Source organism: Amphibalanus amphitrite, unplaced genomic scaffold (assembly GCF_019059575.1).
Source record: "Amphibalanus amphitrite isolate SeventyFive unplaced genomic scaffold, NRLGWU_Aamphi_draft 000182F_arrow, whole genome shotgun sequence".
Classification (NCBI taxonomy): Eukaryota; Metazoa; Arthropoda; class Thecostraca; order Balanomorpha; family Balanidae; genus Amphibalanus; species Amphibalanus amphitrite.
Window position 1 is genome coordinate 656,647 of NW_024881677.1, and position 23,249 is coordinate 679,895.

Below are 23,249 nucleotides of genomic sequence, written 5' to 3' on the forward strand. Positions count from 1 at the left end.
AAATTTTGGAATTTACCTCAAGCACGCACAACTCTACGTATCACGGCAGTTAGTATAGAGATAAGGCCTACCATGTCGTCTCAGTTTACAAACATTGTCACAATAACCTGGCGCTGTTTCGCGCGAATGCTCGTCTTCTGTTGGCCGGGAGCATAAAACCGACTGATTCTGTCCGATAAAGGCTAGAGGGATGAGCCGATCAGTAGACATATTCCAGTGTCATCCTGCCTTCCCCTGATGGCTAGGATCCCCCGGCTGACGGTGCCCATCTAGTTATTTCCAGTCGGTCGCACCGTTATGTGACTCCATAGTCCATACCCTGTCCCTTTCACGGTCACCCGGTGGGCCGTTCTCACTATATATAACGACGGGAACGCCGGGGAGGTATCACACTACGGACACATCTCCCAACGGGACAACCACCAGACTCACTCCGTAGAATCATGAAGATGGTAAGATCAGTGAGCTAGAAGAAAAAATATGTTTTTAAGTTTTTACATGTCGGTCAAACGGCATTTCGCTAGCTTAAGTCGATTCGCGTTACAAGAATGAAAATGATGCATGTATAAACTGACCTCGACCGGTTTTCATTTCACAGTTTGTGGCCCTGTTTGCCGTGGTGGCCGCCGCGGCCGCCGGCTCCCCCGGCTACGGACCCACCCCGGCCGTCCGCGCCGCCGCCGCCGCCGCCTCTCCGCTGCCTCTGGTGCGCATCCTCGAGTCAGAGAGCCACAGCGACGACCAGGGCGGCTACGGGTTCCGCTTCCTCTCCGAGGACGACATCGAGCGCCAGGAGCAGAGCGCCGACGGCACCGTCACCGGCTCCTACAGCTACCGAGCTCCCGACGGACGGCTCATCAGCGTGCGCTACGTGGCCAACGCGCTGGGCTTCCGCGCCGAGAGCGACGCGCTGCCGACGCCGGTGCCGACCGAGTACCCGACGCCGCAGGTGCCGTCCACGGAGGCGGCGCCGTCCGTGCGCACCGTGCAGCAGTACTCGGCGCCTGCTGAGCGGCCGGCCGTCCGGCAGCCGGCCGTCGAGTACGAGCCCGTCTACGGCTACCGCGCCGTCTCTCAGTGAGGGGTCACGGGCCGGGTCAGCCGGTCAGCCGGGGAGACGACGGGACGACGGAGACATGATGGACACGGTTAACGGAACTTTGACAGATATGTATGCATGGAGATGACCGTATTTATTGTGATGTAGGGTGTGGGTCCCTCGCTATTTATTACTCACCATCGTTTGAAAGGACTCCAAAGATTGATATGATTTCTACGTGAACAATACATTCGTTTTTGCAATTTTGCATTTACCTCATCTTTCTTGCATATTTTTCCGATAGGAAGAAGGAATGAGAAAGAAAAAGAAGGAATGAGGGTTAGGTATCATGTGGGATGACAAGTTTCGTCAGGTATAGGCTGTTGGGACGAGGGATAGGCAATCGGGAAAACATATTTTACGACCACAATTCAGTTAATCCATATAATACGCTTAAACTTTACAAATAAACAAACAATGGAGGTGAAGGTGGAGTAGGTACCTACAAGTAACCAGCAGAAGACATCGATTAAATTTTTAGTGAGTTGCTGATATCATCGACATCGACGATGATTCAACTTTTTCCAAATTGTTTCGGAAAAATGGCACCGATGTTGCAATGACATTTTTGCATGCAATACTTGCTACGTAAACAAACAACATTTTCTTTTACACAAGAGTTGCAATAGCGCCAGTATCAAATCAGGATGTTTCGAAAGTATTTTAGCTCAGACGGAGGAAATGTTGCAGAAAACTAGGCTAATCAATGCATTTTCAGCAGGTAGGTTATTTCTTCGCCTCCCACAATGAGAGCAGCCTGTTGAAAAACTTATGACTATAAATTACCTATATGAGGCAACAATTTGACGGAAAAACATAGCCTTAATGCAAAAGTTGTTACATCACAAATGTAGGGTAGACCAGAGCAAGTCGCCCCGCCGGGGTAAAACGCCTCACCGATAGTTCTACTTTCTCCGAACTGGCAAGGTTCTGGGGAAACATCCTCTCGTCCTTAACCCTATTCCTGGCGGGGGGGGGCCTCAGGAGCCCCCCCTGAGGTTTTTTGGTTATTTCTCCCAAACGCTTTGAGCTAGGAAGCTCAAATTTTCTGACTTTTACTAAAAGGCTTTTACGCAACATTTCTGAAAATTTTGAGTTGATCTGACCTCAGGTCAGGTCACCAGAGGCGGTTTGGTGACCCTACCTCAGAAAAGTTTGCAATCACGCCAGAGCTAGAGTTTTTGACCGATCAATTTCTTCTCTTCAGACTTTTGTTAGGGTACCAGTATGTGCAATTTGTATCTCAGAATTTTCATATCTGTGACCTGAGGTCAGGCCAGACTCGTGACCTTTACATTGCAAGCCTATGGGAAAATATTGAAACGCCTCCTGCTTCGTGTACCTAAACGAGTCAAAACCACCCAATTCTTTCAGTATTATGGAAGATTATCTCATCGGTGATGATCCTGGTGCCGCTAATTGACAGGGGCACCGGCAAAGGCCATCTGAGGTCATGTGACGTCATAAATCGTTTTTCTGTAAATAAATCACGACATGATGGTGCTAAAGACTTGTAAGTGGTACCAAACTGCTCGCCTGGTCAAGGCGCGTCGTTTGGTATGCAGCATGACCATACCCCACAACCTCATTGATGAATGACCTGACCTTGACCTCAGGTCAAATTTCAAATTGACCTGTGAAGGTCATCACATACTTATTTCGCATCGCCTCGGCGAGAGCAACAAAAAATGTATTGGTTTTATGTCTCTATGTTTCTTAGTTTAAAAGTTATATAGGTAACTGATTTCAAAACATTTTATCGTTGATGACCTCTGGTGACCTCAATATTGACCTGACCTGAAAATGTTTTATGTAAAAGTTGTAGATCTTTAAACGACCTATCAAACGCCGTTCGCCGTTTGTCGCTGCGATGTGCAGTTTTTGAGATCTGAAGGGCGGGCCGAATCGGCCCCCCCCCCCCGCCAGTTTCTTGTCCCGGCGGAGCCCGCCAGGAATAGGGTTAAAACGTACACTATATGATCCTTAAGTATATGAGCAGACTGGAAAGGACACCTCGATAGGTGTTATCACAAGTGTATTCGCGGCCATTGGGGCGACGTAAGAAAAGAAGAAAACAACTGGCCCCAAGAACTTTAAATTATCAGTTAGCATGCACCTTTTCCTTGATATGTAGAGAATTTACCATTAATTGTTAGAGAAAATTGCATTTAAAATCTTCCATTTATGCTTTTTTTCATCGTTTGCACAGTATGTTCTTTTACTAAGCTAGAAACACTAATTAGAAATAGTTCCCGCATCATCAAGAACAATAGGGAAGACTTGAAGTGAATACAATAATCTAAACGGTTTTGTAATCCATGTGAAGACACTTCTAAAATTGCCTGTAGAAATATTAAAGGCAAAAGTTCAACTTTTTCACAAGACGGATGGCTATAAACCTATTCAACGTGTGACAACTCAGCCGGTATTTCGTCGCCTACAGCCCAGCTTTCCCTAGTGACCGATAGAGGCGCTGCTATCGATGTCCGCCCGTGCCGCCTAACGTAGGTATTTGGGAAGATATAGCCAAAAATGTGTTTTTGGTGTGATTGTATAATGCATCATGGCGTTCTTTTATAGCGCACATCAGGTTAAGGACTTTTATGAATTTTGAACCTTCTTGCCCAGGCCGTGGGGCTGGGGCAAAATACCCCATTTGCAGTTGCTTCACAAATCACTTGCTAGCTGGGAGTCCGATTACAAGTGAATGAATGTAAGAGGTGGAATTTAAAGCAAAATGCCCAAGGAACGCAATGAGCACAAAGTTGACCTTTCAGGCGATGTGGGACAAAAATTATTTAGCAAAATAAATTATATGAGGCGTCTTGCCCCTGGCTACCCTATCGCTGAAACGACATAAATAGACTGTACTTCGAACTGAGCTTGGTATTTGCACTGTAGTGGTAATTGACTATTGGCCCAAAGAAATAAATCAATTTCCACTAAACATTGAGGACGAACATAAGGAACAAAATTCCACGCGTCCTCCAATCAACAACATTGAACGAGACAAAAGTATTTGGACACCTAGAGGTCACTGTTCATTCTGATAGATTTTCTTGCGGCTTATCATGACAGTAATGCGACTGCGAGCATTTTTGTCCCGAGAAGAAGCTTGCGCGTGAATTCATATCAGGGTAATGGGCCTGATTTGTCTCGAAATTGGGTAATGTGCTTCTTTTTAATTAACCTTCCAGGCGGTGGGGGTGGGGGGCATTTTTTGCCCCTTTAGTTTTTCGATATAGCTCCAGAACCGCTGCGCCGATCGTCACCAAACTTTCAGTACCCTCGCATGAATAGCTATTGCACATTATGGCCAATTTTTTTTCAAAGGCTATGATAGGTTGGCCGCTAATGACGTTAGAGTGACGTCATTTCTGCCATTTTCAACCCAAAAAAAGGTTTCGCGGGAAGATTTGTCAGGCCTACAGCTTTAGAGATAAAGAAAAATGTTTCAATATAAAAGGTGAAGAATTAAAAGGGCTACAAAACTGTTATCACGGATTTTTGAAATTTTTGGGTTTTGAGCCCCCCCCCAAAAAAAAATGTTTTGAATATAAAAGCTGAAAAATCTAAAGTTTTTTGAATTTTGAAAAACCGGAATATATGTGATAGTCCCTACCGCCTTCTATCTAGGTACATACCAAATTTGAGATCGGTACCTCTTTTTTCGCCAAGTTATAGCGAAAAAACTGCTCAAAATAACGCAAAACAAAGACCACCATTAGACTCCCCGTGACGAGCGGCATCGAATCAACACCCATTTTATGGAAAACTATCAACTTTGAAATTTGACCTTTTTTGACCTGACCTTGACCTGACCTCCACCAGAAAGTGACCTAAACCGTACCTGATGGTCTTATAACCAACACCATTGAGTTGGAAATGAAAAATTGGCCATAAAACATGCATCGCACAACCTTAGTAAAGTTGGTTTCATGTAGTGAGTCTGACCCTTGGTGACCTGACCTGTGACCTGACCTGGTATGACCAGTAACCTGTAATAGCAACATATATACTAGACAACTGACGCCCTATCGCTGATTTTCGATACATTGTAAGCCAAGAGCCTTTAAAAAAAAAATTGCGTTGTGCATATTCAATATTTATGTCAAAGAAACGCGCACTGGTTGAGTCAACATGTTAGGCATTTGTCAACCAAAACTCAATCCCATATACCTATCACCGATGACTTCCCCAGCTCCCTCCCCCCCGTCCCATGGCGACCACCGGATGTCTCCATAACCTGTCCCTTTCACGGTCATCCGGTGAGCCGTCCTCACTATATATAACGACGGGAACGCCGGGGACGGCATCACACTACAGAAGCATCTCCCAACGGGACAGCCACCAGACACAAATCGTACCATCATGAAGATGGTAAGACATGTGGGGGTCGAATTGGACTTTGAAAAAGGCATTGGGCTTTGGGAAACCACGCTATTGATAGAAAACCGACTTACTGTTAGTGGATTAGGATAGTGAAACTGACAAAGGAGTCAGAAGCAATGTCTTCGTAAGTTGATATCTCCCGTCCCATTTCACAGTTTGTGATCCTGTTTGCCGTGGTGGCCGCCGCGGCCGCCGGCTCCCCCGGCTACGGACCCACCCCGGCCGTCCGCGCCGCCGCCGCCGCCGCCTCTCCGCTGCCTCTGGTGCGCATCCTCGAGTCGGAGAGCCACAGCGACGACCAGGGCGGCTACGGGTTCCGCTTCCTCTCCGAGGACGACATCGAGCGCCAGGAGCAGAGCGCCGACGGCACCGTCACCGGCTCCTACAGCTACCGAGCTCCCGACGGACGGCTCATCAGCGTGCGCTACGTGGCCAACGCGCTGGGCTTCCGCGCCGAGAGCGACGCGCTGCCGACGCCGGTGCCGACCGAGTACCCGACGCCGCAGGTGCCGTCCACGGAGGCGGCGCCGTCCGTGCGCACCGTGCAGCAGTACTCGGCGCCTGCTGAGCGGCCGGCCGTCCGGCAGCCGGCCGTCGAGTACGAGCCCGTCTACGGCTACCGCGCCGTCTCTCAGTGAGGGGTCACGGGCCGCGGGTCAGCGGGTCAGCCGGGGAGACGACGGGACGACGGAGACATGATGGACGCGATCAATGGAACTTTGAATGATTTGGATGCATGCATGAGATGACCGTATTTATTGTGATGTAGCCTGATGAGTTATCATATCCTCATTATTTATAACTCTGCTATTTGATGTTTTCACCGTAGAATCCTCCATTGATGTGATTTGTGCGTGAAACAATACATTCGTTTTGCATTTACCTTATGTTTCTTGCATATTTTTTTTAGGAAGATAAGCATACCTACGCAGAGGCAACTGTTACAACGAAGCATTCGGGCATGGGAGAGATGTTCTGTAGTTAAAAGTAGTTACGTCATTCAGATGCAGTGATTTTCACACTTTGCTTTGGAACTAACTCGCCAACGCCGCCTCGGAATGCCCAAACAAAATATTTGTGCTCGTGCACAGCGCATTGCTAAAACACCATGAACTGCTAATGGTGTTAGATAGCGTCTCAAATACCATGCCAATACCTGCTCTTGTTTTATACATATGTAGTCTACCCTAACTCATCAGCACCCGCGGGAGTTTGCGAGTGAACAGCTTCCAAATTGCAGACCTGCCGACGGAACTCACTGCTACTTGAATATTCCGAGCGAGCCAAAGTTTAATTCCATTTATGCCCAAACCACACCAGGAACTTTCATCAGAATGGCTGCCAACACTCTAAAAAGCTAACGCTGCATAGGCAAGCACGTCCATACTCCAAACTTTTATCGACGGTCGTTTAGAAGTTGGCGAGCAGGTAAGTTGGAGAATAAGGCACTCTAGCCTCCGGCGAGGCTGCCAAAGGCGCTCTAAAAGGCTGTCACAAACTGATGATTGGTAATACTTTCTGCAAATAAGCCGCCGCGGGGAAATATTCTCTGCCAAAAAATCAATGCGGCCTCCATTCCTCTGGGGTTCCGCGGACGCCGTCGCGGCGAGCTCTCGCGGGGACCGGCGCCGGTCGCTGCGGCCGCCCCGTCACTGACGAGTCTATTCGCGGCCCACCAATCGAATTATTCAAATTACGCGGAAAGTGGAGGCCGGCCGTCGGAGGCAGAGCGCTTATTGATGGCGGCGCGCCACTCAGTAATGGTCGGCCCGCTGTCTCTTCAATCGGGCCCGAAATCAGATTACCCGAGCGTGCCGGCCGCCACCGAGCGAGTTTTATGCAAAACTATTTAACAAATGAACTGGAAACGGTCGGCGTTTCATCGGAGACTAGCCGACGAGTTCTGCCTTTTAAATCAAATGCTAATGCGAATTCGGCGCAGTTAGATCATTTTGCAGACGGGTCGGGTCGGCGAAGACGGTTCGCGGCGCTTCCAAGGCGGAAAAGGGCCAGCAGAGCGACAGCCATTCGGCTCCGACTGGCTCATTGGGCGATGGACATCACATTGGATTGTGTTCAGACACGCCCGACAGCGTTGGCCTATCTCGCGTTGAAGTCACGAAATTTCAACAGTGTGCCGTTTATCTGAAGTGGCGTTTGTCTGAAAATGCTGCAAGATAATGTTCTACCATGGGTCAGAAAACAACTTGGAACCGGTATCGTGTTTAGCCAGGATGGTGTGCCAGTGCACGCAGCGCAGTAACCCAGAAATGGTGCAGAGACCATTTTGACGGTTTTTGGGACAAGAACATCTGGCCACCGTCGATCCCTGATATCAACCCGATAGACTTTGCAATATGGTCCGTGGACCAATGTCTCGAAAGTGCCGTACCACAAAATCACCGATCTGAAAGAAGCTCTCGTCACTGGCCTGGTTGAATCTCGACGGAGAGGTGGTGCGGCGCACGCACGCCTTCGTGACATCCCGTCTAAGGGCCGTGAGGCGTGATCCTGGCCGCAAGGGGGACACATCGAGAAACAGCAGTGCCAGCACGGGTAAAGGACAGAGTGAGGGGCATGCCTTCAGAAAATGATGAACTTGTCTCATTCACATGTCAAATAAAATGGAAAAATGAATGGGTAAATCTTCACGTCCAACCCTGTGGAATGTGCATACTGCTGTTTTATTTGCGGTTTTGTGAGAAAAATGTGTTGCCTAGATACAAAACAACCGAAAAACTTCTTTCGGCAGCATAATGACATCTTAGGAAGGCAATGGCGTTCCAGTCTGCTTTTTGCTTTCTTGCGTTTCAATCCGTAATCCCTCAAGAACACAAATATCAACATGTGATTTAGGTATGTAGGGGAGACCCGGGAGGAATGGGCCGGTTTTGTGAAAAGGCAATTTTCTTCCAGTGGGCAGTGGCTAGACCCGGTTTTTCACTCTGTGTACGTGACATTGCCTTTCGCCTACAAAGTGTGCCTGATATTAGGCATCTGGGACCAACTATTTTGTCTCGAGATAACTTTTAATAAATCATGCGCTTTTTCGAGCCATCAAAATACACCGGGAGGTATGGGCCATGGCCGGGGAGGTATGGGCCGGTTCCATGTCTCATATTCTTTTCTCGACAATTAGAACAATACTCTAGCTGCTATCTACCTTGATCTCTCTTAGAGCCCAGGAACCGCATAAGCGGCCAACAGCTTACTTCATGGAGGTCACTTAGGCACATATGTTTTTTGGTTAACTCAATCATGCTCCACGAAATAAGATATATAATACTTTTTCTGTTCGAATGAAATTTTTAGTTAAATTGTCGACCTTGCGCGACAAAAATAAAACATATTGAAGAGGACATTCAATGAAAGCATCATTTTATTGATTTAGGATCAACAGGGGTGGGTGGCCCGAACCTCCCGGTTAGGACGCCAGAATGTGCGTAGCATCTCAGCTCATAATCTTGCAAGAAAACTTCAAATTGTGTATCCAGTATTAATTTGCATGCTTTAAACTTTATGTTAGCGATGGTCTGACATCATAAAACGGGCCTGGCTCAAAATTATCACGAATTTTCTGTATGCACCGTATTTTACTCAAAGTGGGCAAAAGCGCTTTGTCACCGCTCATTGCCAAAGAAGACTGAGGAAGATTTTGGAAATCACGTGGGTTATATAACGCAATGGCTGCTACCAATTTTATTCAGGCAAATCCACTCACCGTCTAAGGGCCATACTGCTGTTATTCTTTGCTACCAGTTTACGTGGTCAAATGTGTAAAAATACGCAACACTTCTTCAAAACTGCGATGGCCCATACCTCCAGGGACCCATACCTCCCGGGTCTCCCATACGTGAGGTAAAATTCGTTACTATTCAATTGTTTTTAACCATTCCTATTTCTTAATCTTACTTTTAATATTTTGATATTGTTAGCAGGTTTTGGTAGCTTTTTCTTCATCTAACAAGACTTGTAAATATTTCCCATTGCTAAAAACTGTTTTCTCTTGTTTCTTACCGCTTACTTAGCGGTAAATTTGAGCCAATCATTTATTTAAAATTTAGAGAACTTTGGCGATGATGATAATGCTCCATTGTAGGGAACATCTATGAATGTTTCAAGCACACAAAGCACACAAAATGATTTAATACCTAATGTTAGTTACTTCTCACATTAGCCATACAGATCGCTCTGCTGTGATCTATTTCGAACGATTTGGCAAATGTCATAAAACTAATGGTGCACCGTAATCCCCAAAACACACAGCGGGATAGGCCGGGAGCTTGGGACTCGGTCCAGAGATGGGAGCCGCCGATACCGACGCTCCACAAACGATAGCCAATCAAAGCGTCTCCCGGCGCCAACCAATCAGAGCTCGCGGAGCTGACAGGCGCTCGTCAGCCCTCTGCTGGGGGCCAGCAGGAGCCCCGAGCACAATGCGTATGGTAATACCGGCCACACAAGCTCGTTTGTTGTGTGAAAAGGCCGCACACAGCGGCACTCTCCGAGCCATATTGGCCGGGGTTTGGAGGGCGGGCTGGCCGGCCGGCCGCTTTGTGCACGGTGCGCGTGCACTGTGAGCAGGGCCGTTATTAGGGCGGGCCGCGGACGGAGGTCTATTCAGCGCGCGGCGCTGGGAGGCGCGGAGCTGACAGATTCACCCAAACGGCCGCCCCGGAGACTGTTTGCCAAACAGCGGTACTCGGAGAGCGGTGCTTCCTCTCAGAGTGGCCCGTCTGCTCAGAGAGCCGAGACCGTCCTCTTCAAAGTAGCCGTCCTCTTGAGGAGCTCGTCCTCTTCAGAGGAGGGTCGGGTTTGAGGAGGTGTGAAAATGAGGGTCTATGACCCCTAACGGGACTCGGTGGCCACAACACTCGGCAGCAAAGCGGAGCCGTCTCGTGTTTCATTTTCTGGGATCAATATGAAAAGACCTCTGAGGACGTGCCACAATTACTCTTCTGTTGAGTAGGACGGACACGATTGACACTTGTTATGATGTTATCACGACCAGTCCTATTGATCAGACCATCACCTGTTGTTTGTTTGCTCAAATGGGCCCCGTAACAGTCGCCGACTGTTTATTTTCTGAGGTTCGGTGTGCGTGGGTGATGGCCAATTCATGGCTTTGAGGGCTAGAAATCAGGGGCGTCGCCACGGATTTTTGACTGGGGGGGACGGATTGGCTGACTAAAAACCCAAAAGTTTGTTAGTTTACCGTACAATTTCAGGGCTATGCACTACTTGTAACGCGTACACAATACACATGTTCTCATGTTCTCGCGTGGAGGCGTTATAAGTCACACTCTTTTCTACCTGTGCATGAATTGGCGGCGCGAAGCGCCGCGAAATTTGGCAAAAACTCTTGGCAAAACAGTCCTAAAACGCATAAATTTTGCATCCCGCGTAATAAGTTTGATACCAGGACAGTTAGGGTTTGGTCACCAAGTCCAGCAGCCCTGCCTCTAAAAAATCGTGTGGTCCTCTGTAAACCGCTGTCAACCATAGGTACAGCTTTTTTCCAACTTCTGTGCAGTGTAGCTGCAGGACTGCGGGGTCGGAGTCGACTTCGGTCGTAGTCGACGGTTTTGGTCGGATACGGAGTTGGAGTCACCAAAATCGTAACAGACTTCAACTCTGAAGTCAGAGTCAACGTCATCCCCGAGGATGTGTCGAATAAGAGCTGGAGATTCTGTTGGCTGTGGTGATTGTAGGGGTCGTGGTAAGACCAATGTAGGGGGATACTGAGCATTACGTCCTCCTGGGCTCTCTCAGACCAGGACGAGGTCCTCTCACCCTCAAGCATCAAGCGTTCAAAGGCCATGGTGAGACCTTCTGCTGTCGGATGGCCTCGAACGGGAAGAGGGCCGTTTGAGAGTGAGCTAAAGGTCTTGACTATTATGAATATCCTATGTAAAATGTGTGGTCTCTGCAAGCTGTTGTCCTACTGCACTCTGAGACTTTGGGACAGATCTTCAGCCCTTGTTGGATATGGTCGCCCCTACAAGTGGAGCTTTGGCTCCCTATCGAGGACCTGGGACGGACAGTCCAGAGCTGCACCTCGTAGGCAATGTTATCTTTTAATGTGCCAAGAAACGTTCAAAGAGACAAAAGCATCACATCACATGTTTTTTTCACTCCGATGCGGGCCGAGGGATGCCGTGGTCGGAGAGGGAGTGGGGAGTCCCCACTGGGGACTCCGAGCGTTTTTTTTTTAAGCCGGAGTCGGAGTTACCAAAATCATCTACTCCGCAGCCTTGTAAGCAAGGGTACAGTGTCAGCAATTCACAGATTCAATTTGTATACGAGTAGGCATCCGCAATTTCATCCCAAAACGACAATACACCAATGTCGTAGGTCACTTTTTAAATCATTCATGGGGATATTTTTGCGGGGGACGTCCCCCCCGGATTCCTCGACTGGGGGGGACGCGTCCCCCCCGTCCCCCCCGGTTTCGACGCCCATGCTAGAAATGAGTGGCAGTGTTTCAAAGGCTTTATTTTTAAATGGCTGCTTCCTTTTGTGGTGACTGGTCATACGCACAACATATCTCTGTGATCCTTTCTGTCTTATCAAAACTGACCTTTGATTTAGTTATTTTGATGCACAAATACAAACCCATTGATGCATTGGAGCAGAGTAAATTCGCTATCCCGTCAAACAACAAGCTAATCATTGAGAGAATCTTACTTCTTATGATGTTCTGTCGGTTTGTATCATCTTCGGGAAAGATATTTTACAAAATGAGAGCTCAAGAGCCAATTGTCTGCGATATCCTTCTGAAGTCTTGCGATTTCGAGTCATGAAAGGGAATTTCTAAGTGGATAGAGCTCCTCACCACATCATAATTGCCATTCAGCCAATATGCAGCCACTGTCTGACTCCCATTTTCAAAAGCGCGTTAACATGCGCCATTCATTACATTTTCAGTCAAGCCGCTACCTCCGGTCGCATTCTTTCCACTGCCGAGTTATTCAGACTTCCTTGGATTAGCAGTGCTATTCTTCCGCCATTAGAGGGTCATTTGGTCAATACCGCCCGATGAGCCCACCTCCCGGTATTGTGACTGCTTTCACCACACTGGGACCATCAGGTGACCCTCAGTCCCCTCCCCGCAAATGGTACCGAGTCAGAAAGCTCCCCGCGTGAGACCGGATGGCTTAGTGAGTATCGACGGCACCTTTCCTGTGACTCCCGCTTCTTCACGGGAGCCGCGCGTGACAGACCGCCTCCGAAGTCGTGTTTTGGGCCGATTTCGGCGTTAGCCGGGTCTGCTGTCTCGGTAAGTAGCCGTTATTGGCCGCTGGGGAGCACCAACTGGTCATTAGTCGTCAGTTGGCGGGCCGGGCGCCATTAGAGCGGAGCCCGATTGGCTGCCTTTGGAGCGGCTGGTCTGCGCCCGCCCGGCCTGTTGTGACAGCTGGGGCGGTAACGGGGGCCACTCAGATCTCGGAGGGATCGGGGCGGGACGGCGGGGACAGAGTGGGGGCCTCCGTCCGCCGTACTGAAGGTGGAACTGCGGAGACTTAGTTCCCGCCGGAGACAGAGACTAGAAACTAGGGAGTGTCGAGAACGATCTACGACTCTTCGGGCTCCGTTTTTCTTTCTGTTGGTTTTGTTTCATTTTAAGAATTATGACTCCGGCTAGTGTTAGCGGCGAACACAGTCGAAATAACCGATTGAAATGACATGATTCCAAGCGAGGTGAGCTTCTAAATGTCGTTCTGAGTCTCATCGCCCTAGGAGCACCAATCGCTTGTAATATTTCCCAGTCACAATCTGGATTCAAACATATCAAACCTATTTCATCCACAGAGCCCGCCCCTGCCGTTTCCGGCCGGAATGAGTCCTGTCTATGCCGGGTAACCTGATCGCCACATGTCTGTCTCCCGCGGCGCGGGGCGGTGCCGCTGTCACAGATGGCGTCTGCGCTGTTTGTTGAAATGTCCCTGCGGCGGCTCCCCTCGGTCAGCCGTCAGGAGTGATCAGCGTCAGAGTGGGGACACCTTTCTACCAGTTTACAGATTGTTCATCACAGGCGGTTCACAGACGCGGCACTCCAGTCAGAGCCCCGGGGCAGTCAGAGACGGGTGTTTGAGTGTGACTCGGTGTGGTGAGGATCTGTCTTACTGATAACGAGGAATCACTGATAACGAAGAATGCACGATTGGCCTGTGAACAGCATCTACGTCAGTTTGGACCGTCGGGAAGAGTTAGTAAAACTGTACGAGATCCAACAAAGAACTGCCGTAAACTATGTGTCTACAAAAGAAACTTGACTGGTGAGTAGTGAGTACCTACACAGAACCAATGTTTTAATAGCTAGGTATACTTACGGTAGGTGAATGTTATATTGTTATGCATATCTGGTCCCTAGTTGCGCGAAACATTATAATTGAACAATGTGTGACGTGATGACGACGGCAATGACTATTGCACACCGCCCATCGGCTACTCATCCTATGTCGATCCTTTGTTTTGGCGATGTTTTTTTCCGAGGGAGAGGGCATTTGGGGCAACTACCCCTTCCCAGCGTCCAAAATCGATGACAATTTATCGTTTTTTTCTAGAAGAGAAAGAAAAGTAAGAGGCTTTCATGGATTTTTTTTTATTCTTAACTGCACAGCACTGCATAAGGGATCGAAATCCGATGATTTTTTAATTTGGAGCTACATTTCAGGGTACATCCCTCGTGCAGCGCCCGAGACCGCCTTTCTGGATCCGCCAATGGAACTGATGCTGCTGCCATGTTTTGTAATTTGAAGTAATGATGACTACAAACATATGCGTATAAAAGTAATGGCTATGGCTGTTCGCCGTTCAGACTTCAGCAAAGGTTGAAATATCGAAGGCAGTCCAGCAATAATTTTTATCGGACAGTTATGTGTGCCTCCGTTAGATCGCATCTCAAAACAATATACATCAGTCAGCATCATCCTGCACTTCCAAGGTTTCCTGGTTTCAAAGAATGTCTCGATCTTGTTAGGTGTTCCCCTAATAACAAAAGCCCGTCTCTCTCTCCCCCTCTCCCTCTCCCTCCCTCCATCCCTTCCCTTCCTCCCTTCCTCCCTCTCCCTCTTCCTAAAGTAGCAACTTGCAAGAATATTTTACCGGATGTGCGGCTCTAATCCTTCCGCCGTGAAAATTACTGGCTTCCACGTACGAGTAAAACTACAGTATACTTTTATGAAGGAGTTATGTAATCCTTATTTATTTCCTGAGATGTTATCCATGCAAACCCAGTCATGCAGCGAAACAAACAAGATGAGTAGCCAGTGTGATGACGCAAATTCATGCGCTAGGTCCCTGGAATTGTCTCAGCATAGCTTTTTCAAAGAGCGAGCTGACGGGCATGCGGGAGCGTGTATGTACCAGCCACTATTCATTCTTGCACACATAAAAAAGTAGACAAATCCCATCCGTTCGGGGGTGGGTAAGTGCAAACAACGTAGATGCTTTTTACTTTTCTAGGTATTTACATACACCTAGAACACTCGCTTATCGTACCTACGTTAAATCCAAATAGAATGGGTATACCTACCATAAATGACGCACAGATAGGCATGGAATTTTCCACGTTTTCGTCTAAAACTATCAGTAATTTAACATTCTCAGCCGTGTTTTCTTAATTGGCCAGAAAGTGGCTGTTCTGAAGCCGGTTTTACCTGTCCTTAAAATTAGAAATACTCATCATTTGTTTGTTTTTATTTGAACAAGGTAGGTTCGTACTTTGTAGGCATACGCAATGTTCGGTAAAATATCTGCAGCACTGCTCGACTCTTCAATCCCATAATGCACAGCCTACCAGCCCGTCATCCCCGTGCGCTGGCTCACTGTGCTGCGCCCCACAGCGCCCCACAGCGCCGCAGCTCGCGGCCATGCTGGATCGCCGCAGGCGCCGCCGCCGGGCCCGCCAGAGGCCGCGCAGGTCTAACAAGCTCGTTAGGTCTCCTTTTATGGGCGGCTGCAGCTGAATGCCGCACGCCGATAACAGAGCACTCGGCCGACCCCGTCAAAGGCCGACAGCGCCGGCCAAAATGGCCGGCTCAGCTCGAGTGGCTAAAATGGTGCGAGAAACGATCGAACTAGTGCCGACATGTGGGCGCGGACGCGGGCGCAAATACTGCCCTAATGGCCAGACGGCCCACTCACCTCACAAAGCGCCAAACACTCTGGCCGGCCAGAGAAAAAGACACTCGAGTCGCGCCGCGGGCGCGGAGAATAATTATCAGGTGGCGTTTTCTGGCTGGAGTGTTTTGTTAACAGGCTTATGTTTGTCCTCACAGGGTGAAAGGTGTCCTGCGCTGGAGCGGCTCCTTGCCACTCAGTGGGCCGGTGTGCTTGTTTTCGTAATGATTATTATCGGTGTATCGAGTGTTTTGCTGTCGTAACTTGTCCCGATAGCGGGCTGAGCGGCTTCTTCAGCTGGCAGCTGGTTGTTTGGAGCGGGACGATGCTGCTTCAGGCCTCCTTGTTTTTCCGTTGGTGTCCTAACGGAGTCTCGTAGCGTTCCATGTTTGCTATTTCCAGGTAAGTACCTACTGTTAGGCGTTAGCAATAGTTACCATGCCATAGCAATTTATGCGTGTTGGTTAAGGTCTTTTACGTCAAGGCGTCAAACCGGTGGTAAGCGGCAAGCGCTAGCTTAAGAAAATAGTCACTTGTGCATTTCAGTTACCTGTTTAGAATTCAGGTAAAGGTGTTGCTGAATCATTCTGTGATGCATATGCGGCATCCCTAAGAAAGATAGGCACCTACTCTCAGTGACCCATGCAACATTCAAAGCTGCTAGCATCTTATTACCCTTTCCTCTAAATAACGACACACAAGCTGCACATTAAAGGTAGTGTGCCAGCTTTCTTGGACCGTATGGAGTTAATGGCCCAGATAAGGAGAACCGGATTTTTAGAACTTATCCATACCTTCAAAACTCATGGAAACGTCTTAAATTCTTCAAATTTTGAGTACCCCAGTACGAAATTCGCCCCGACGGGTTGTCGGTCGTACCCCAACCACATTTCACACCACTATGAACAATAAATGCACACACTGAAATCGCTATTACCGATATGCTCATCCAATCAAGTTTCGATAAACCCGTTCATCATCAGCTCCTGCGGTTTCGAACACGCCTGTTAGTTGGCTTCTGATGCTCGTCGAGGTCGGAATTTCCAAATACGCGTGGTGCGTCGGGCCGCGCGCTCTGACTTCGGCCAAGAAAAATGCGTCAGCTGATCATTGTCATTTCTGCCACTTACGTGTGGTGAAATGGGGTCATAACTTATAAGACGGCTTTTTCATATCAATTATTTTACATAAAATCATATTTCAAACCATAGATAATGTTCGACAGCCAAATAAAAGAAACAATACCAATACGGGCTTACAGTTTAAGGCTCGACATTGTGTTGTCTACGATTAGACAGCTGATAACTCATTCCCGTACGTCGTATGGTCGTAACACTATAATGACCTTTGCTTATTGTCACAAGTGCGCCGCATTCGCGATTGTTGCCCGACGCCTGTTTGCAGGTGAGCCCACTACAGTTGTTATACATATCTAAAAACCGATAAACTTTTAGGCGAAAAAGGCACTATTCCAGGCCCATTTTTGATTTTTTTTTTGCGATATTAGGTAAAAACAGAAGCTTCTTATCCTAGGAAAAATAAAATGGGAAATCTTTCAAAGGTGGCACACTACCTTTAACCTTTTTCTCAACATGCTAGTTGCTACAGCAATTCCGAAGTGACGCGCGTTGAGACTCTCTGTAAAAACTTGCCTTGATGAACGGTGCTTTATCTGTTTAGAACTTTTTTATTATGTTCTTTATTATCATACTTTTTTCGTCTTTACATCTTTTCTTGAAGTTCCGGAATACGTTTGTGTATGCGTATGCGCTAGCGCGAGTGCAAATAGAAGATGTATTGTATAGGACATAGGTAAGCCTAAAGGTAAACATGAGTTTTTCTTGACTCTTTAGTGGGCCATATGGCCTGTTGGTTATTTTTTTTTAAAGTAACTAAGTAAAGGGAAGTAAACATCCGCTAATCAATATCGGTATTTGCATTCAGCACAGACAGCGGACACTACATAGGTATACACACAAGCCAAAGTTTTGCCACGGGACTCGCTGGTTTCGAGCGGGAAGAGGCCAAAGTGTATTTGCTACAAGTATATTTAGAAGATTAGCCAAAATATCTCATGTGTTCAACATCTTATCAATTTTGTGCTTGTTTTTACTACGAATTACATCCGTGACTCATTATTATTCCTTTGTTTGTGTCCCTGCCGTGCTGGGTAGGACAACGCTTTCATGGCGTCTTTAAATCTGATGGTCAATGCTCAGAGCTCACGGCATGAACAGCGTTATTATCTATGTAGTCGTTTTTTTTTTTAAATTAACGGTGAGCAATAAACTAAATATATCATAGCATTGCTATATAAATATAGCAAGCATACCAATCGCAAAACCTCACACAAGGGTGGAGGCAACTTTCAAAATCTCTAGCAAAGTACCTAGCCTGAAGAATGTAGATGATCTTAACCCTCGCCGGCACACGCCATTTTGCGTCCTTTGACGGCACAAGGGGGGGGGGTGTTGGTACGACCCCCTCTCGCGTTTAGCCCCTGATCGAGCTAGAGCTTCGCGAAAAAAAAACGAGCGTGTTGCCCGTCATGAGAGGAAGCCGATGATACCCAATTTTAAGGTCCTAGGTCATCGGGTGACCTTCCAGGTCAGGTCAATGACCCGAAAACCGGGGAAATCGGGACCTGTTAGAAAGTTGTAAAGTGTGGCTGCTATGTGGTTTTCCGGGGTGCTGATCACGAATATCGTGTTAGTTTTGATCAGAGATGATGTCTTTAAGCATTTAGACCAGGTCGGTTCAGGTCAAGTCAGCTCAACCGGTAGGGTATTCGTAATACGTGTCAACTGTCAACCGCCTCTGACAGCTTCGTAACATGTTACGAAGGCACCAAAACTGCTTCGTAAATGTTCAAATGGTTGCTAAATTCGAATTCAGCTCCAAAAACTAGCATAGAAACATGTAAAACTCGAAAAAGTGAACCGAGGTCACCCGAGGTCACCAAAGGTCACTGACCTGACCTGACCTTCAGGTGACCTTGACACCCACCCTTATGTATGTGAGCAACATCAAATCACATGTTTGAACGTTTGAAACCACGAAAAGCTTGCAAACGCGCGGCTAATGCGAGCCGACATACGCCGAATGGCGATTCCGGCCAAACATGGTCTCGGAAAAGAGGTCACAGGTCAAAGGTCATTTGGGTCAGGGTCATGAAATTTTCAGGGTAGGTGTAAAATTGATCAATGCGAGGGTACTGAAAGTTTCGTTGCGATCGGCCGCTTTTTACGCGAGTTATTTGCGAAAAACCTTAGAGGGGGGTTGCATCACCCCCCCCCCCTGTGCCGGCGAGGGTTAAGTTTAAAGGGACCAATCTACCTTGGAAAGGGCTTAACCTGCCGCCTTATTGGTGTTTTGCCACTTGCCAGCCGCGAACACATAGAAGGGGGGGGGGGGTTCATTAGCCTCCTTGCCATTTGGCCCCTGATCGAGATAGACCTCCGAAAAAAACGAGCGTGGTGCCCGTGACGAGAGAAAGCCGACGATACCCAATTTTAAAATCCTAGGTCCAGCAGCGGCGGAACACCTTCAATTAAGGGGGGGGGGGGGGCACTGCCGACTTTTGGTCCCATTCTTTCCATGCAACGCCCATAGGGCTAATGTTAAAATGCCAAAATCAAAAGGGGGCACGGTGCCCCGGTGCCCTCCCCGTTCCGCCGCCTATGCCTAGGTCATTAGTTGACCTTCCATGTCAGGTCCATGACCCAAAAGTCGGGAAAATCGGGACCTGCTAGAACTTCGTGAAGTGAAGTTCTTACGTTTTTTTCGCGATCCCGAATTTCATGTTAGTTTGGGCATAGATGAGGTCTTCATGCATTTAGGCCAGGGTGGGGTCAGGTCAGGTTAGGTCAAACAGTAGGGGTCCTGCCGGGTATTCGTTGTACGTGTCAACCGCCTCTGACAGCTTCATAACATGTTACGAGGGCAACGGAACTAATTCGTAAATGTTTAACCCTATTAGTGGCAGGGGGGGGGGTTGTTTTTATCCACCCCTCAGGTTTTTCGGGAATATCTCCGAAACCGCTGAAGCTACGATGCTGAAATTTTTTGACTTTTCCTAAAACTAAATTGGGCACATTCCCTGAAAATTTCAAGTTCATAACTTTACCAGGGGCGGCTCCAGAGCACTGGGAATTGGGGGGTCCTATTCGTGAAGCGAGTCATTTGGGCGAAGATCACGATGCTGCACCAGTTTTACGAACAGTGAATGAAAGGTATCATGTGATAACATATACAAGCTATTGTGCATCCTCTTTTGACACGTTTTTGCTATAATAGGCGGATCCAGGCGTCCAAAAAGGGGGGTTATTTTTTACCTCCCAACATAGGTGCCCTGACACCGCCTATGCATGACCAATACAATTTTAGTCGTTCTCTCATAAGAAAATTGTAACATAACAAGACCATTGCCACCCTTTTTAGAAACAGTACCAACAAAAACCTTATTTACTATACTTTTTGTGTACCCCCAATCTCAATGATCTGTATCCACCTATGATTTTTGAAAATGCATATTTTTAGGATCCATGTGAATTCCTGGTTCATTCTCTATCAATCGGCAAAAGTTGCGTTAAGATTGGTTCAGAAACCTGGCCGTGATAAACAGTCTAAAATGTATCTGCAATTTGCCCGTTTTTACCCCCCTCTACCCCCTATTGACATTTTTTAATTTTTTTTTAAGAAATGTAGATCTCGTTGAGCCAAATCGAATGCCGTTTGAATTTTGAAAATCGGCCGGTTAGATCTCGAGATATCAAGGGGGGGTCGTAAACAGCCCCCCCCTGCCACTAATATGGGGTAGCCAGGAGCCTGCCACTAATAGGGTTAAATGGTTGCTAATTCAAAAATCAGCTCCAAAAATTACCACAGTAACAAGTAAATCTCGAAAGAGTGAACCACTATCATCAAAGGTCATAGACTTTGACATGACCTTAGCGTGATCTTGACACCCACCAAAATGCACTAGCATCATTTCACATGTTGGTACGTTTAAAACCACAAAAAAAGACTGTAAACTCGAGGATAATGTGAGCGGCAGTAGCGGCGGAGCACCTTCAATTAACCCGCGCCCCACTGGGGTCTGTGTAGAACACGCCCTACTGGAGGGGGGGGGGGGCTATTCATAGCCCCCCCCTCCTAACTCCGAAACTACTGGGCCCATCGTCAAAATTCAAACGGCATCTGATAGACCCGGAAAAACTGTCGAGCGAAGCCTAATTTCATTGACCTCGGGGTCACCGATGACGTCACAGGTCAGGTCAAAGTACAAATTATCGATATTTGGTTTGTTCACCTTTTGGGCTCTGGCTGCCGTCTTACAAGTCAGATCAGGCTGATTTTGGTTTACACACTCGTGAACAAATGCTTTACATACCCTGAGGGTACCAAACTTGCACTTTGATTTTCAGGTCAGGGTCAGGTCATCACAGGTCACGGAAATCTTATATTATAAGTCGGTCACGTGACACATGTTTTATGGTCCATTTAGGCCATAGATTTCGAATTCGGTGTCGCCTGTGTCATTTGAGGCCATTTTAACCTGAATATAGCTGAGATCAGGTCACTTTCAGGTCAAAAAGGTCAAATTTTAAAATTAAAATTTCTCAGCAAAAAACATGTCTATCGGATGCAGTTTGAGCTCGGGAACATGATTGTGCTATTTATATTAGTGTACGATGTCAAATTGGTACTGAAAAATTGATTTAATTTAAAATTGTGAAATTTTTGCTATAATGCGTATAACTTGGCCATTTTTGAATATATCTACCTAAAACTTGCTAGAGTAGGTCATAAGCATGTGTTATATTATACATATTCAGTTTTTTTCGGAAAGTCAAAAACGTTTTGAAAAAAGATAAAAATACGAATTTTGAATTTAAATATATATAATTTTCCAAAATTTTAACATTTTGAATATCCGAGATCGCAGTTTGATAGCGCAGTCCATTCTGAGTCCTCTCATGCAAAGAAATTGGATCTAGCTCAAAAACTGAGCTCTTGAGAGGGATTCCCGTGGTTCAATGTTTTGCGTCGAAATCGGCCGAACATGACGTCACTCTGACGTCATTTTCGGCCGACCTATGATAGATACGAAGTTCAAATTTTGACACAATGTGCCAAATTGATGCAGCCGGAAGTACTGAAAGTTTGGTGGCTATATGTCAAGCAGTTTAGAAGTTATTGCAGAAAAACGGGAGGGGAGGCTATGAATAGCCCCTCCCCCAGTGGGGCGCGGGTTAAGGGGGGAAGGGGAGGGGCACCGCCGACTTTTGGTCCCATTCTTTCCATGCAACGTCCATAGGGCTTATGTTGAAATGCCAAATTCAAAGGGGGGCACGGTGCCCCGGTGCCCTCCCCGTTCCGCCGCCTGTGGTGAGCGGATAATGTGAGGAGACATGAGCCGAATCGCGAATCCGGCCAAACATGGTCTGGAGAAAAAGGTCAAATGTCAAAGGTCATTTAAATCAGGGTCATGACATTTTCAGTGTATGTGTAAAATTGATTAAAGCTCGAGGGTAATGCAAGTTTCGTCGCGATCGGCCGTTTTTTTTCACGATCGGGCGAGAGTTATTCGCGAAAACCGAGGGGGGGATCCATTCGACCCCCCTGAAGATGCGAGGGTTAAACCAATTTCAAAGGTGAGAGAGGCATACCTATGACATTCCTAATTTCATCCACCGGTCTCAGGGTCCAAAACCATTTCTGAGGGTCCCTTGTTTGTCTGAGAATTCCGCACGCCAGTCTGGGATTGACTCAAGAGCTTATAGTCCCCAGTGGGTTCATTGGAACCTCAATGCTTGCTTCCTATAAGGTGCCGAGACTAATGTCTTCGCAGTCGGAAGTACGCACATACATACCTCAGAACTCGAGGCCTAATCAGACCCAAATTGGCCCGTGCCGTGCTGCCATCTACTGAATGGACCTGACGCTCGACAATCAGTTGTAGTTGGCAAGCAGACCGGTAGAGGGCACGCAGGCTCTGTCGTGGCCGAGCGAGGGGGAGAGAGAAGGGGGCAGGGGGAGGGAGAAAGGGGAAAAGAAAGAAAGAGAGAGAGATAGAGAGAGAGAGAGAGAGAGAGAGAGGGAAAAGGAGAGGGCGAGGGAGAGAGAGAGAGAGAGAGAGAGAGAGAGAGAGAGAGAGAGAGAGAGAGAGAGAGAGAGAGAGAGAGAGAGAGAGAGAGAGAGAGAGAGAGAGAGAGAGAGAGAGAGAGAGGCTCCGCGCCACTGTAGTGACGGGAACAGACGGTAAGACGGCAGACGAACGGCAGAAAGACGAACAGAACAGACAGACGGCAGAAAGACGGCCGTATTGCATGGCTCATGAATGTATTTGAGTTGAGTTCAACAGAGCCTTCATATCCCGAGTCTTAACTGTTAAACTATGCTGGACTCACTAGCGGGCCAAGGCCAAGCTGGGAATGGGGAGGGGGGGGGGGGGGCTTAACCATTATAATTTACAGATGTTCGTCTTTTCATTTTACCATGCACTTTGATAAGTGTCATAAAGGTGAAAAATCGAATCACAGTAGCTGGCTGCCAAAGTAATGTCCGTCACGGCTACCGATGGCCGACAGTGGATTGAATCCCCGTGACGCACTCGAGAATTGTGCTTCGT

The 23,249-nt window shown here is 47.5% G+C and overlaps 3 protein-coding genes across 3 annotated transcripts in view; all 3 read left to right on the forward strand.

Moving 5' to 3' along the window:
* Positions 1-574: 574 nt before the first annotated feature.
* LOC122384127 (cuticle protein 7-like) lies at positions 575-1,294 on the forward strand (the record flags this gene model as incomplete). Its single annotated transcript, XM_043371159.1, has 1 exon — positions 575-1,294. A coding segment is annotated over one exon (507 nt), but the record flags the coding sequence as incomplete, so codon positions are not given.
* Positions 1,295-5,470: 4,176 nt separating this feature from the next.
* LOC122384164 (cuticle protein 7-like) lies at positions 5,471-6,129 on the forward strand. Its single transcript, XM_043371240.1, has 2 exons — positions 5,471-5,479; positions 5,647-6,129. Exons 1-2 carry the CDS (start codon positions 5,471-5,473, stop codon positions 6,127-6,129), a joined length of 492 nt encoding a protein of 163 aa, XP_043227175.1.
* Positions 6,130-13,729: 7,600 nt separating this feature from the next.
* LOC122384128 (visual system homeobox 2-like) overlaps positions 13,730-23,249 on the forward strand; it is a 56,490-nt gene continuing 46,970 nt past the window's right edge. The window contains exon 1 of the mRNA XM_043371160.1: positions 13,730-13,770. The gene's annotated coding sequence lies outside the window, so the exon portion shown is untranslated. The remainder of the gene's footprint in view (positions 13,771-23,249) is intronic.